The 16,830-nt window shown below is 44.0% G+C and overlaps 1 protein-coding gene across 1 annotated transcript in view; it reads left to right on the top strand.

The window, feature by feature from the left end:
- The window catches only part of T265_00078 (hypothetical protein), a gene marked incomplete at both ends in the record, with an annotated part of 42,885 nt that extends 30,423 nt beyond the window's left edge, over positions 1–12,462 (top strand). The window contains 2 exons of the mRNA XM_009163735.1: positions 5,176–5,406; positions 12,149–12,462. Of these exons, the coding sequence (XP_009161999.1) occupies positions 5,176–5,406; positions 12,149–12,277 (360 nt within the window). The remainder of the gene's footprint in view (positions 1–5,175; positions 5,407–12,148) is intronic.
- Positions 12,463–16,830: the final 4,368 nt, after the last annotated feature.

The following is a 16,830-nucleotide window of genomic DNA, read 5'->3' as shown; positions in this document are numbered from 1 at the left end:
GTGGTGATCATAGGCCTTGGTGACTGGTTTATCAGGTGAAGATGTCTCTATTTATGGTGGACCACACAGGCGTCTGACCTCCGTTTTACATTACGTAAGTATGGGTTCCCATTCATGGTCCCTCATAAGTAGTAAATTTCAGCCCAAATAAACTAGGTGCCCAATCCAGCAGAAAACATAACAAACCCACTTGGGACCATGTTAGATGTACCCACGAAGTTAACCACGAACAACTTACAGTGTTTCGTATAGTCAGATGTGAAGAATGCAAGTCCTTCAGAATTCCAAACACAGTTGTCTATTCATTCCATGATCTGTTTCGAACAATGCCATGTCCATTTTCAATACCAGTTTAAGCCCGAATGAGTCGTTTTGGTAGTTCCTTTGGTTACCGAACTCCGCATCTTATTTTATTCTCGGAGCAGTCAAATCACACGCTAATTATGGTGATACCGGAATCATTTCATAGGGTTTTTTCTCTTGTGTTTAAAGCCAACAAGACAAAGATGTCTTGAGTGAAACTCCATCATCCATAAATTGGATCCAAAACGTTGAGGCTATCAAAGCGTTCCAGAGGACTACCCTGAATAGCTCCAGTTGAGTAGTACACCATAATTTAGTTTTTGCTGCTCCACCCATGAACGTCAAACTCCTGTGAATCTAACAGAACCTATTCATGAAGCACCTTCAACCCGCCTCAACGAACAATCTAACAGCATCAAAGTCATAATGAAGACTGAAATTGAACGGAGAAGTAACTCATAAAACTGCAAACCATCGGTAAATGTTAATCATTCAGATATCAAAGACCCACATACCAAGATAGATACCTGTAATATCACGTTCATAAACCCAGCTGCGTAAATTATTCCCAGTTACTGCCTCACTTGTGGACAGAATAAAAAAGACTTTACTCAGACGACTTCAAAGAAGAGAAAGGAATCGACAGTGAGCAATGAACTATAAGAGCACTGAGCATAAAACCCTCATCAGACAACATATACCAAGGCAGCGAACGGGTCAACCTGTGGCTTCAGTTAGTATGATGTATAGGACTAGTACCTCTTGTGTCATCCTATATGCTGTAAAATTCTAATAAATAGACGTTTTCGAATCGACAATTTGCTTTCTAACAGCAAAAAATCCTCTCGCTTTACAACCCCGCGTGAATTGTGTGCGCGGAATTCGCTGCAGTCTCCAGCCAGGAAATATTGGACACATAGATATTTGGAGCACAAACGGTATGCCAGACCCAAAAGAAAGAAAAAAGTTCAAGCGCGGTTCTACCAAAGTCCTGCACGCACCTCAGCGGAAGCAGCAAAATGCCTTCGCTGGTGCACACATTGGCCGTTTGGGCTTCAGATCATACCCAGAACGTCTGCATGCCACAGCCTTAGACAGTGAGACGCGTCTGACCTGTATCAGTCGCAGAGTTGGGACCGGCATTCCATTTCATAAGTATTTGTCTGACCACACGAATAAATAAGCAGTCATCGGACACAATCCCAATTCCTAAGTGACCACCAACACGTGAACTCAGATGACAGTTCATATCCACATATCCGCCCATCGATAGTTTTGTAGCCTACCAGCCGTAGCATCTACGACACAGACCTACACACATTGACCCAGAATCTCTCTCTAAACACCATGACACAGGAGACCTGACTCATTTCACTGTTCATTTTGATGTATTTAATTGATCAAAAAAGGTTCCCCACGGAAGCAGAAACTCTGGGGGTACATATTCAACCGCGTTTTCATCTGCAAGATTTCCGAATAAAATCTCTTCAGTATGACTGACTGTAGTTGGCGAAGATACCGAAAACAGAGGTCATCTTTTACGGTAAAAGTGCTCCGAGTTCCACAATTTTGTCGTGTGACAAAAATTGCTATTGCTTCATAACTTTCTTCGATGACTTCGCGAAATGCTATAAGCGACCCACGAACCCCAATAAAGCACGTATGAACAACTGACCTGATGCTTAGCGAAATCGGTGTGTGCTAAACATTGGGAGAAATCTCCTGGAACACCAACAACACTATCGTATTCATATTTCGTGCGAGAAGACCACCGGTTCACAACTTAAAATACGCATTTCTGATCAGATTGAAATTAGCCTTTTATGGCGTAGCCTAACGGTGATACCCCCGGAGACAACCCATGGACCTCGCCATTGATTAGATCCCCCGTCACAGCAGTCATATTGCTATTTCCGGTCCCGTAACTAAAGCCACAAGCCCTCGCACCTGTAGACTTACCTTTATTCCATGTTATTGTCATTCATCACCCGTTTTAGGACACACTGGTTTAGTTCATGGTGAATGTATGGTGCATGTGAATTTGTCCATTTGAGGGCGGACTTGCACCCCAACCTCCAGAGCGCATTCATCTTTCAGTAGGCTAAACCCTGGCGATAGCGGACTCCTACATTCCGCAAAACGGTACCCAAATTTTCCATCTTGTCAACAAGTTCGACTATTCAAACAGCACACCTCAAAGTGTCGTTATTTACCGATCACCTGAATGAACGATTAACCCAAGAAAGTAGACGTAAGTGAATAGTTGAACATCATCCCCTAAGCAGTTATAGAAATAGGGACGCAGGATGCTCTTCATGCTGGCGGCCATGCTGACCATGTGACCTTTATGGCCGCTGAATTAGATGGCTGTTTGCAACTGTACACTTGTTCACACAGCCATGCTACACATGCACGGTACCGATTCCATACCATTAAGCACTGTAGCGTTCCGGTAGCAAAAGATGCGGTGCAAAAAACAGCAACTGTGGAACAGTGAGGCAAAATAACAATGACTTGCGTGATGGTACGACAATTTATGCGATGAGTGGTGGATTAGCAGGGTCGTGATTGCCGTCTAACCACATCTCATTCACATAGGTTTTTCACACCTAACTGGCAATGAGCTTGTTGGTCACGTCTTGTGGACCTCTTTGTTCTTCTGATGCAACGGACCACTCTTCCGACGATCAATCGTTACCTTTAATGTACCTTGGTATGGATTTCCTGATAGGGGGATTGTTTTTCCTTCGGTGAATGCCAAATGGTTTTTGGCATCTGAAGGCATTCCAGAAACCCAGTCCGAAGATTGACGCGTATGTGAAGGAATTTACTGTCCAAGTGGCTGTGATGGTTTCCTTCCACCATCCTATTTTCTCTAAACTCATCATATCAAGATTGGAACATAACGACTAGTCATCATAAACGGCATATACAAGTGTTTCTTCTTTATTTTCAGGGCAATACTGGATCAATCCTAGCGGTAACCCTCTTAATGAACCAACAAAGGCAATTTGCCGATCACGCAACAAAGAGACATGTATCAGCAGCAAGAAAAGTAGATTTGAGTCAAAAGAATGGTCAACAGCAACGCCGAACGAGAAGAGGATATGGCTTCAACATATCAACAACTTTGGTGAGGTATGTTTACAAAATTTCCCAAAGACCTAAAGTCTGGGGTATTCCATTTATCTAATTAAAAACAGAATAACAAGACCAATCTACGAAGTGTAGAAAAAAGGCAAAACGACCTATACTTATGAGACCGTGTGTCGCAGAGGTGTGCATTCACAGACAGTAGATGATAAGTGTGGGCAAAAACTTGCATCCTGTGAATACCTAACGTTTCTCTCTAACCCTTCAAATGGCTATCCATTAATGGACAGCCAGGACTGATTTTCTCGAACATTCTCAAGACATCCTGCTTCCGTCCAGCGATGTTACGAAACTTGCTACTTGTTACCATGCACTGGCAGAATGTTAGTGGGAGCAGTAATAATAAGATCAATCGGAGACAGCGAAATCAGTGCTAACACTGGTGTTTGACTGTCGTAAAACCACAAGGTTTTGTTGATTATACATAAAGCCTTAAAAGCGAAAGGAAGGTAAAAGAGTGAATGGAAGTGGGACATGGTGCTGGCCCGTCTCAAGCATTCTGGGTTGTCTAAACCTCCAAGCAATCTGCTAGACAATCTGGAAAGAAACTGAGAGCACGAATTTCACCGACATCTATCTGCCGCTACTTCTCGTAATGTCTCCAACCAAGAGTCGAAGGGTCACGAGTACCCAATCCTGGAAAGGCGGACCGTACTAACAACACCTGAACTCCTTGTGGTTCTGCTTGACATCCTGCTCGAATCCACTTTACACCTATTTGCTAACAGTGATAACAATTCAGAACTGGCAACCACAGCTGTTCGCTGGGGTAACGCTACGCTCTGCAAGGTTATATCGATTTTTCGGTAATAGTCGGAGTATGAAAGCTCAGTGAACTTCAAGTTCATTCATCCACGAACGGAAACTAGTTATGGTAAACTGAGCAACCTGTCGGCCTGTCCCTTTGCAAATTAGTAAACGTTGATCCGCTAATTTGGATTATAGTATCTAATTATGCTTAGGTATTAGGGGTCTACGCAACCAGTTTAGATATCCGTGTTCCTCTCTTTACTTTCCCAAACCCCTGCCTGATACAAGCACACCACTCTCACCTAATGCTTTTTCCACAGTTCAAGTCACTATTACCTGCTCATACTCTGATTACATTCCAGACACTACCAAACGCGCAAACAAAATGGCCCGTGGAAACTCAATACCTACGCTCATGCATATTGCAGCGCAAAATATAGCCACCTAAAAAGGCCGAAAAAGTGAGGATGGTAACGAACTAACTGTACAATACCGTATGGTGAACATGAAACGAAAGCTTGGTCTGCACTGCACAGCAAAGCGCAGTACTCACAGCTCTCGGAAAGGTGCCTGGTGATCAGGCACGTCGCCATCCGTGCTTTCATAAACAATGTTACATGTTTTTGTTCCTTGTGTAAACAGGACGTGTACCGCGCTGAGACCGTGTATTGATCTGTTTGGCTCACTTGAATTGCCGTCTATATGTCACCCTGGTTCAACACAAAAATCCATAAAACCTACTCACTACAGGTTCGCAGATAACGAAATTCTCGAGAAAATTATGATACACACAAAAATCCGCGACTGACCGGGGGCGCGAAATTCGAGCCGCAAAATAATAGAGAAAAGTTCTGCACTGGTACAGTGTGATTGTTATCGAAATCTTTTCACGACCTATGGGTAACGTACAAAGATTATTCAGATTAAATGAAGCACTGTGCTTTCATCCCATTTTTTCTTTGTGCGCAGTTTGATTATGCCATTGATTCAGAACAACTGAACTTCTTGAAGCTATTGAGCGACAAGGCCACACAACAAATAATCTTGCGATGCATGAAACAGGAGGAACAGTCATTACAAGGAAACGAGACAACCTCAGCTCCTCCTCAACTGGTTCAGTTGCTGGCAGACGACGATACGCTTTTGTCTCCTTCCGCGCGAAAGCGCAGAGTTTCCATAACACAAAACACCTGTGGATTGGTAAGCAGTTTGGCCCGTTTGAATGTTTGTGGAATATGATCAAAATTGCTTATAGTATGCGACCAGATCGAGCGTTCGAATGATTACCCCTTACAGGTGGGGATAAAACCAGCACGTCTACTTACGTAACTCCCTTCCCGTTGACTGTATTGGTCCTAGTTTTCTATAACTGAACAAAACTTTATGAACACATTCCAATAGGGGTGAAGTAATACAGTATTAAGGAGCTGAAAAAACTCGTTGACTGTACTGGTCCTAGTCTTCTATAACTGAACGAAACTTTATGAACACATTTCAATAGAGTTGAAGTAATGCAGTATTAAGGAGCTGAAAAAATGCACCAGGCAGACTAACTAAGCTCATCTTCTGACTTTTTTCTAAGTCAGGTCATCTGTAGTGATTGTCTGCGTCTTTGGACAAATTTCCGCGCCTCTCCCACCATACTGTAGCTTGCACAGAGATTTTGAGACCCTAAACTTTAAGTCCTGTATGTTAGGCAATCTTATTTGGTTGCCAAATGAAGTTCGACCTGTCATAATGGACAGAAGTGAAGCAAGCGTTAACAGCATTATCATCGTTGTCCTCGCTTTTGGGCTCTTCACGGCTTGTTGACGTCATCTCTTTCGTCGGTCACTGCATTTACATTCTCCCGATGATATCAAGCATTTTCAAGTGAATGACAAGCTAGGCATTTAAATGCTATTCTACATAAATCACGGTAAAAGGTAGCTAAAAGTCACAGCAAAATAAACATGGTTACCGAATTCTTCCCCCTTACATGCCTTCAGACAATCGCCATTGATAGTTGACAACTTTTTGCACTATGAAAAAGGTACTCCTCCGCATGATTTTTTTAATTCTTTGATAGGGATAATTCCGCGATTCAGCTTCAAGCGACGTGAATGCCGCAAAGGGACACAAGACTATCCAGTAATAGAACGTTTTACGCTTACAGCATAACGCGTAGGTATAAGACAAGAGGTACCTTAACAAGCAAATTCACCTTTTCGTCTCGGGCTATATCTCCAATCAAACAACAAGTTAACGCTACCGAATAATGTTCCTTTTGGATACAGAATAATGCACAAACGCAGCTTGTCAGTCGTAAGGCACTCAAATAAGGTCCTAGTAGTATAGTTTCAGTCCTACAGCCTGAAACTGCTCGGAACCGGGTGGATGGATGGACCATATTTCCGTCAATGGAGCCTGGAGACAATCTTTTGAACCATGAGCAGTGCTGTCATGTCTTCGTTTTGCCTGTCACTTCTGTTAAGCCAGTCTAAGTGACTTAGTGAGAGATCGCATCTAACCACAAGCAACTGGTCTTAAATGGTGTGAAATGTGCCAAAAGGGATTCCTCTGAAAACGTCTATCCTCATTACTTATAAGCCAGTCGGATTGACGGACACGGCTTCACATATGCTCGTTTTCGACTGTTGAAGTTAACCGTCATTTTCCTTTGTTGAGCGATCCGTCGCTTGATGCTCCACTCATTTGCCTTCTCCTTCAGAGCGCCGAAGGAGCGACCGTGGCCTTCGTCGACAGCCGACCAAGTCTTCTACCACTGAGGGACATTCAGCTGACGATAGACACGTCAACCACAATCAGCGTGGAACTGGGTGAAGCTTGCTTTTCCTAGTAACACCAAGCATTCTGTATCCCATTTTTGTCCGAACCCATGTCAGATTCAAAACGGATCAGTCAAAACACCATGCGACTCCTTAAAACAACGGTTATTTCGTCCGAAACGGGACAAGTAACCTTTGAAGGCGCTTGTGCTGTTTGCTTAGTGTCCTGTACAGGAAAAAGATTTGAAGGCTTTTGTGAATCTTTTCTCCTCAGTTTCTCAGTGTTGCCAGTGCGTTGGTGAGGAGTAAAGAAGAAGGACCACCGGGAGTTGAACATGTTGGTCATAATTCAGATGTTCAGTTAGTCTACAGCTGAATTCACTTGCGACGGCTAACTAGAGCACAGTATTACACTCCGGTAGCCAGGAGCAAAAGGTTCAGTAACAACCTGGTCAGCAGCAACAAAACAGCTGATTCGGGAAGAAATCATCTGTGATAGGCTCCATTTTCCTATTCCAAATAGTGTAGTGTGATTATGGGAACGTAAATGAAGTATGAATCTATCCAGAAGGTTAACCGATGTCTCAGGCTGGTGAACTACCTACTCAAATTGCAAAATGACATTATTCAGAGTCACAAACACCGGAACGGTGCACCGAGGCCAGAAAAATCGAGCTCTGCCGGTTACATGTCGGGGAGAACATAATTCACACTAGCGTGCTTGCCATCAGCGACGAAGGACAAAAATATGACCCAGTAATAAATCAGTTTCGCGAAAGCAGTCGACTCAGACAGGATATGGTTCGTATCTTACTGCAGACACATAGATAGACAAAATGGTACAGAGAGTGATATTTACTTTTGGGGACCGAGCACATAATGAATGGAACGCTATTTAACTATACTTAAATCCTTAAAGTGGAAACAAGAGAAGACAAAGGGGGAAAACTAGTGCATCCTGAGGTAGTCACACCTTCAACCCTTAAATCACACGGACTGGAAAGAGACTAACAGCTGAAAAGCCACTCAGATCAATCAGCCGCTATTTCTTGCAATTCCAAGGACAGATTTCGGAGCTGATTACGCATCAGACTGCGTTCTAGTCCAAGGTTCCGTTGCCCGAACGGATTCGGTGCTCGGTCAGTCTATCTGATCCAAAGGACTTTGCGTACATACTTTAAGTCTGTAGAACATCCAGTTTTCACTGTCGTACAGCAAAGATTGCACAATACCTCAACGCATTGTAATCCGTTCGCAACTGACGACTGCCCCAAACGCATTTCCCAAGGGGACTAAATGCCGTGCTGGCCCTTGCAACTCGTTTATTCATTTCGCTGTCAAGCGTTGCGTGAATAGTGTGCTGCCCATGTATCAGAAATCCCTACAGCACGTCACTTCACAACAACGTGGTTAAAAGAGTAGCGTTTTAGGTTGAACGTCAGGTGCAGGCTGATAGAAGATAGAGTGAACTGCGGTTGAAGAAAAAACAACGTATTGGTCCACAGTAGCGTAAGCCCTCACAAACGGTAGTATGCAGCATTTGACCTGGTCGGCATTGCGTTATCCGGTTACATAAGCCTAATACAATGTAATAGACACGTGTGTTAAGATAAATGGTGGGGAAGAAGTGACTAAAGCATGTAAAAAGTTATCTGGATTCATTTTTATAAAATCAACGACAATACCACTCATGTCGATTCTGTGCCACTTCTGAAAACGCCTTCGATCCAGCACAGTCATCTCTTGTGCTCTGAACTGGGGGATTTAGATGACCCAACAAAAACCAACCAAACAGTGTTGGCCTTTGTTCATTTGCGCTAGGTCATCCTTTCGAATCCCGTTTGGTTTATTCAACCAAATACAGGGCTTAGAAATAAGGTCCAGCTGAGGAAATCACAAATCAGCTAGCTTATGGGCGTATTTTAATCCCCATATTCAAAGACGAACATTATTCGCTATTCCCATCAGACGAGCGACGATTCACAGGTAACGATGACCGAAAGAAACCAGTCTACTGAAGTCTTCAACCCAAAGAATCTCACATCAGCATATCACAGCACGAACAGATGCACCGTATGAGCATTCTAGAGTCGTGCCTCGCCAAAGACGATGGAGAGTGACAAGTTCGTCTCTAGCTTCAGCAACACGAATAATTATTTCGTCACAATAGCCGTGCTAAAGCAGTTCCATCTTTCTCGATGCGAACACGGCTCTATCGAGTGTAAAGATGGGTGTACAAACTGATCAGTTGTGAACCATAAGCTCACGATTTTGCGGGTAGCATAGTTCGAATCGACTGGTGTGATGCAATTTGAGCCCCACCATGGCCATCACGTCACATCGTCCTAATATTTCATGCTATCTAAGTGGAGCTCCAGGAAATAACGCCAAGATATGCTGAGTTGGCAGAAATCCTTTTTAAGAAGTCTATAAGGAAACTGAATAAAAGTGGAAGGCTCGATGAACTTTCTCGAACCCTCCCACACAGATGAAAAGGCAAGAAAACCTCGCCGAAAGACGTGCGCGCTCCATGTTATGCGACTGCGACGTTTTCATGTTGACGGAGACAGCCCGAGACAGCCTTAGTCTTAGGTAGCCCTGTGAAATGCGTCGAAAACACATTTGACATCCACAAATACTAACACCGTCGGCCTTCCCTGTGCGGCGCAGTTCCAGCATTTGATTCCAGTTGGATATGCAATCCATACACTTTGCAAAAGAATCACCTCGTCATTCATGAATAGTGTTCACACTAATGATACGTGAAGCGATTGCGGTCAGCAATTTAAGAGCGTTCATCGAGCTCATACGGTCATACAGTCATTACAACCATTTTCCGTAAATGTGAAGGTTGGCCAGTGTCCCGACTAGCATGCGTCCTTCTAGGGGTTCAATTAGATCCAAACAAGGTGGTAAGGTGTGCAGTCACCACCGGGCCATCCTTGAAAAATGAAAGCCAGAGCTGGTTCAAGCCCGGGGGGTTCGTAGTTTTAGGGCTGACTGCCCTTTGGTGACCTCATGAGAAGTTGATGAACCTGTATTGATGACTGTATGCGCTGAACGGAGGTTGATGGAGCAACCTTGTATTAACTGCTGATGAGCGCTAGTAAGATGGCTGCCAGATTGACTCTGTCACATTCAATGTTTTAAGTTCTGAAGTCTGAATTCGTTGGGAACACCTCCGAGAATTCTTAGCGGCAAGCGCAACTTCCACGCCTTCGGAGTTTAGTCTTGATTAATAAAGGTAGACAAGCTGGCTTGGTTCGTTCACGACACCATGGCGAGAAGTGTTGAAAATTGACACAGGAGAGTAGCATGTCATTGTCTGCAATGAGCTTTGGTACACGTTTCGCAGTGTCACTGCAGTGGATGCCCGATATTCGACTGCCAGTGTACCAGTTTGAACTTTCACATCACGAGCCTACACTACAATATGGGTACCAACAAGTTCATCTGGTTGGAAATACAGCTCGTCTTCCACTCATTTTCGGCTGGTATCTCTAGTAACGATGACAATGAAAGCCTGAAGCCGCCTTCGAGACTCATGGCACAGGTTTAGAAACAACTAGGATTCATTAACCAAAGCCGATTTAGTAGGTGCGCTAAGCGTAATACCAGCACCAGTTATACCTTTATTTACCATTAGTTTTATCCTGTCACAGTAATGACTCTCCCCTGCCCATGAACAACACTCGATACATATTTTACCAGTCTTTCCATGACTGATAGGTTTTATTTGTCTACGTGACATGCTCCGTTTTTACTAAACTGACCGATCCGGTGACTCATCAACCTTCACATGTGAAGACCAAGTAGATCTTGGTCAATATGCCCACCTTTGTGTCACCGCTTGGCTTGATGTAAATATTGAACGATTCACGGAACATCTTCCGCAAAAAATTGGCCTCTCTCAATCTCATCAGTTAGAAACGATGTTTTCCTGGCACCGTTCGTCGACCTACTGAGTGACCCGAATTTCAAGGTCGTTGCTCGAAATCACAACACAACCTGTATGTTGATGAGTCATCTTCTGACTTTTTTCTAAGTCAGGTCATCTGTAGTGATTGTCTGCGTCTTTGGACAAATTTCCGCGCCTCTCCCACCATACCGTAGCTTGCACGCAGATTTTGAAACCCTAAACTTTAGGTCCTGTATGTTATGCAATCTTATTTGGTTACCAAATGAAGTTCGACTTGTCATAATGGACAGAAGTGAAGCTAGCGTTAACAGCATTATCATCGTTGTCCTCGCTTTTGGGCTCTTCACGGCTTGTTGACGTCATCTCTTTCGTCGGTCACTGCATTTACATTCTCCCGATGATATCAAGCATTTTCAAGTGAATGACAAGCTAGGCATTTAAATGCTATTCTTCATAAATCACGGTAAAAGGTAGCTAAAAGTCACAGCAAAATAAACATGGTTACCGAATTCTTCCCCCTTACATGCCTTCAGACAATCGCCATTGATAGTTGACAACTTTTTGCACTATGAAAAAAGTACTCCTCCGCATGATTTTTTTAATTCTTTGATAGGGATAATTCCGCGATTCAGCTTCAAGCGACGTGAATGCCGCAAAGGGACACAAGACTATCCAGTAATAGAACGTTTTACGGCTACAGCATAACGCGTAGGTATAAGACAAGAGGTACCTTAACAAGCAAATTCACCTTTTCGTCTCGGGCTATATCTCCAATCAAACAACAAGTTAACGCTACCGAATAATGTTCCTTTTGGATACAGAATAATGCACAAACGCAGCTTGTCAGTCGTAAGGCACTCAAATAAGGTCCTAGTAGTATAGTTTCAGTCCTACAGCCTGAAACTGCTCGGAACCGGGTGGATGGATGGACCATATTCCCGTCAATGGAGCCTGGAGACAATCTTTTGAACCATGAGCAGTGCTGTCATGTCTTCGTTTTGCCTGTCACTTCTGTTAAGCCAGTCTAAGTGACTTAGTGAGAGATCGCATCTAACCACAAGCAACTGGTCTTAAATGGTGTGAAATGTGCCAAAAGGGATTCCTCTGAAAACGTCTATCCTCATTACTTATAAGCCAGTCGGATTGACGGACACGGCTTCACATATGCTCGTTTTCGACTGTTGAAGTTAACCGTCATTTTCCTTTGTTGAGCGATCCGTCGCTTGATGCTCCACTCATTTGCCTTCTCCTTCAGAGCGCCGAAGGAGCGACCGTGGCCTTCGTCGACAGCCGACCAAGTCTTCTACCACTGAGGGACATTCAGCTGACGATAGACACGTCAACCACAATCAGCGTGGAACTGGGTGAAGCTTGCTTTTCCTAGTAACACCAAGCATTCTGTATCCCATTTTTGTCCGAACCCATGTCAGATTCAAAACGGATCAGTCAAAACACCATGCGACTCCTTAAAACAACGGTTATTTCGTCCGAAACGGGACAAGTAACCTTTGAAGGCGCTTGTGCTGTTTGCTTAGTGTCCTGTACAGGAAAAAGATTTGAAGGCTTTTGTGAATCTTTTCTCCTCAGTTTCTCAGTGTTGCCAGTGCGTTGGTGAGGAGTAAAGAAGAAGGACCACCGGGAGTTGAACATGTTGGTCATAATTCAGATGTTCAGTTAGTCTACAGCTGAATTCACTTGCGACGGCTAACTAGAGCACAGTATTACACTCCGGTAGCCAGGAGCAAAAGGTTCAGTAACAACCTGGTCAGCAGCAACAAAACAGCTGATTCGGGAAGAAATCATCTGTGATAGGCTCCATTTTCCTATTCCAAATAGTGTGGTGTGATTATGGGAACGTAAATGAAGTATGAATCTATCCAGAAGGTTAACCGATGTCTCAGGCTGGTGAACTACCTACTCAAATTGCAAAATGACATTATTCAGAGTCACAAACACCGGAACGGTGCACCGAGGCCAGAAAAATCGAGCTCTGCCGGTTACATGTCGGGGAGAACATAATTCACACTAGCGTGCTTGCCATCAGCGACGAAGGACAAAAATATGACCCAGTAATAAATCAGTTTCGCGAAAGCAGTCGACTCAGACAGGATATGGTTCGTATCTTACTGCAGACACATAGATAGACAAAATGGTACAGAGAGTGATATTTACTTTTGGGGACCGAGCACATAATGAATGGAACGCTATTTAACTATACTTAAATCCTTAAAGTGGAAACAAGAGAAGACAAAGGGGGAAAACTAGTGCATCCTGAGGTAGTCACACCTTCAACCCTTAAATCACACGGACTGGAAAGAGACTAACAGCTGAAAAGCCACTCAGATCAATCAGCCGCTATTTCTTGCAATTCCAAGGACAGATTTCGGAGCTGATTACGCATCAGACTGCGTTCTAGTCCAAGGTTCCGTTGCCCGAACGGATTCGGTGCTCGGTCAGTCTATCTGATCCAAAGGACTTTGCGTACATACTTTAAGTCTGTAGAACATCCAGTTTTCACTGTCGTACAGCAAAGATTGCACAATACCTCAACGCATTGTAATCCGTTCGCAACTGACGACTGCCCCAAACGCATTTCCCAAGGGGACTAAATGCCGTGCTGGCCCTTGCAACTCGTTTATTCATTTCGCTGTCAAGCGTTGCGTGAATAGTGTGCTGCCCATGTATCAGAAATCCCTACAGCACGTCACTTCACAACAACGTGGTTAAAAGAGTAGCGTTTTAGGTTGAACGTCAGGTGCAGGCTGATAGAAGATAGAGTGAACTGCGGTTGAAGAAAAAACAACGTATTGGTCCACAGTAGCGTAAGCCCTCACAAACGGTAGTATGCAGCATTTGACCTGGTCGGCATTGCGTTATCCGGTTACATAAGCCTAATACAATGTAATAGACACGTGTGTTAAGATAAATGGTGGGGAAGAAGTGACTAAAGCATGTAAAAAGTTATCTGGATTCATTTTTATAAAATCAACGACAATACCACTCATGTCGATTCTGTGCCACTTCTGAAAACGCCTTCGATCCAGCACAGTCATCTCTTGTGCTCTGAACTGGGGGATTTAGATGACCCAACAAAAACCAACCAAACAGTGTTGGCCTTTGTTCATTTGCGCTAGGTCATCCTTTCGAATCCCGTTTGGTTTATTCAACCAAATACAGGGCTTAGAAATAAGGTCCAGCTGAGGAAATCACAAATCAGCTAGCTTATGGGCGTATTTTAATCCCCATATTCAAAGACGAACATTATTCGCTATTCCCATCAGACGAGCGACGATTCACAGGTAACGATGACCGAAAGAAACCAGTCTACTGAAGTCTTCAACCCAAAGAATCTCACATCAGCATATCACAGCACGAACAGATGCACCGTATGAGCATTCTAGAGTCGTGCCTCGCCAAAGACGATGGAGAGTGACAAGTTCGTCTCTAGCTTCAGCAACACGAATAATTATTTCGTCACAATAGCCGTGCTAAAGCAGTTCCATCTTTCTCGATGCGAACACGGCTCTATCGAGTGTAAAGATGGGTGTACAAACTGACCAGTTGTGAACCATAAGCTCACGATTTTGCGGGTAGCACAGTTCGAATCGACTGGTGTGATGCAATTTGAGCCCCACCATGGCCATCACGTCACATCGTCCTAATATTTCATGCTATCTAAGTGGAGCTCCAGGAAATAACGCCAAGATATGCTGAGTTGGCAGAAATCCTTTTTAAGAAGTCTATAAGGAAACTGAATAAAAGTGGAAGGCTCGATGAACTTTCTCGAACCCTCCCACACAGATGAAAAGGCAAGAAAACCTCGCCGAAAGACGTGCGCGCTCCATGTTATGCGACTGCGACGTTTTCATGTTGACGGAGACAGCCCGAGACAGCCTTAGTCTTAGGTAGCCCTGTGAAATGCGTCGAAAACACATTTGACATCCACAAATACTAACACCGTCGGCCTTCCCTGTGCGGCGCAGTTCCAGCATTTGATTCCAGTTGGATATGCAATCCATACACTTTGCAAAAGAATCACCTCGTCATTCATGAATAGTGTTCACACTAATGATACGTGAAGCGATTGCGGTCAGCAATTTAAGAGCGTTCATCGAGCTCATACGGTCATACAGTCATTACAACCATTTTCCGTAAATGTGAAGGTTGGCCAGTGTCCCGACTAGCATGCGTCCTTCTAGGGGTTCAATTAGATCCAAACAAGGTGGTAAGGTGTGCAGTCACCACCGGGCCATCCTTGAAAAATGAAAGCCAGAGCTGGTTCAAGCCCGGGGGGTTCGTAGTTTTAGGGCTGACTGCCCTTTGGTGACCTCATGAGAAGTTGATGAACCTGTATTGATGACTGTATGCGCTGAACGGAGGTTGATGGAGCAACCTTGTATTAACTGCTGATGAGCGCTAGTAAGATGGCTGCCAGATTGACTCTGTCACATTCAATGTTTTAAGTTCTGAAGTCTGAATTCGTTGGGAACACCTCCGAGAATTCTTAGCGGCAAGCGCAACTTCCACGCCTTCGGAGTTTAGTCTTGATTAATAAAGGTAGACAAGCTGGCTTGGTTCGTTCACGACACCATGGCGAGAAGTGTTGAAAATTGACACAGGAGAGTAGCATGTCATTGTCTGCAATGAGCTTTGGTACACGTTCCGCAGTGTCACTGCAGTGGATGCCCGATATTCGACCGCCAGTGTACCAGTTTGAACTTTCACATCACGAGCCTACACTACAATATGGGTACCAACAAGTTCATCTGGTTGGAAATACAGCTCGTCTTCCACTCATTTTCGGCTGGTATCTCTAGTAACGATGACAATGAAAGCCTGAAGCCGCCTTCGAGACTCATGGCACAGGTTTAGAAACAACTAGGATTCATTAACCAAAGCCGATTTAGTAGGTGCGCTAAGCGTAATACCAGCACCAGTTATACCTTTATTTACCATTAGTTTTATCCTGTCACAGTAATGACTCTCCCCTGCCCATGAACAACACTCGATACATATTTTACCAGTCTTTCCATGACTGATAGGTTTTATTTGTCTACGTGACATGCTCCGTTTTTACTAAACTGACCGATCCGGTGACTCATCAACCTTCACATGTGAAGACCAAGTAGATCTTGGTCAATATGCCCACCTTTGTGTCACCGCTTGGCTTGATGTAAATATTGAACGATTCACGGAACATCTTTCGCAAAAAATTGGCCTCTCTCAATCTCATCAGTTAGAAACGATGTTTTCCTGGCACCGTTCGTCGACCTACTGAGTGACCCGAATTTCAAGGTCGTTGCTCGAAATCACAACACAACCTGTATGTTGATGAGTAAAAGTAAAAGATCAATGACGCAAGACGACAGAAACGCTCGTTCGCACTCAGGCATGTAGTCTATATGACGAAACGAATCCAAAATCGGTGACTGCAACGTAGATACATCGTCTACTATCCAAGACATTTAAGGTAAAAGCCCTCTGAGCAACGGTTGATGGGACAGGTTTGAAAGAGATAAAGCATTTTCTCCGTAAACAGAACCCCACTGCATCTAGTGCTTGTAGACTGATGCATCAAGGGTCGCCTGCCCAGAGCGTGGTTTCGACTTAAGTGGATAGACATAAAAACCGTGCAGGCATGTAACAGTAACATGAAGGCGAGAACAGCGATGAACGGAAATGAACCATCTAGCGAATGAAGATTGTCAGATTCATGTGTGAATACGGTGACTGTGACTGCTGAAATCAACTTCAGGTCGAATAAGAACACCTTAACATGAGGTGACTAGATGAGCCACACGGATGTTTGACAGATTATGATACTTCGCTTGGTATTCTCACAACTCACTCAACCTTGAAATCGAGCACACGCAACTTGGGTAATGAAAACACGCATCAATTCGACACAAACGTCCAGGTCATCTTCGTTGAGGTAAA

The sequence above is a fragment of the Opisthorchis viverrini genome (assembly GCF_000715545.1).
Source record: "Opisthorchis viverrini unplaced genomic scaffold opera_v5_1, whole genome shotgun sequence".
NCBI classification, from domain to species: domain Eukaryota; kingdom Metazoa; phylum Platyhelminthes; class Trematoda; order Opisthorchiida; family Opisthorchiidae; genus Opisthorchis; species Opisthorchis viverrini.
This window is presented reverse-complemented; position numbering and strand designations above follow the sequence as displayed.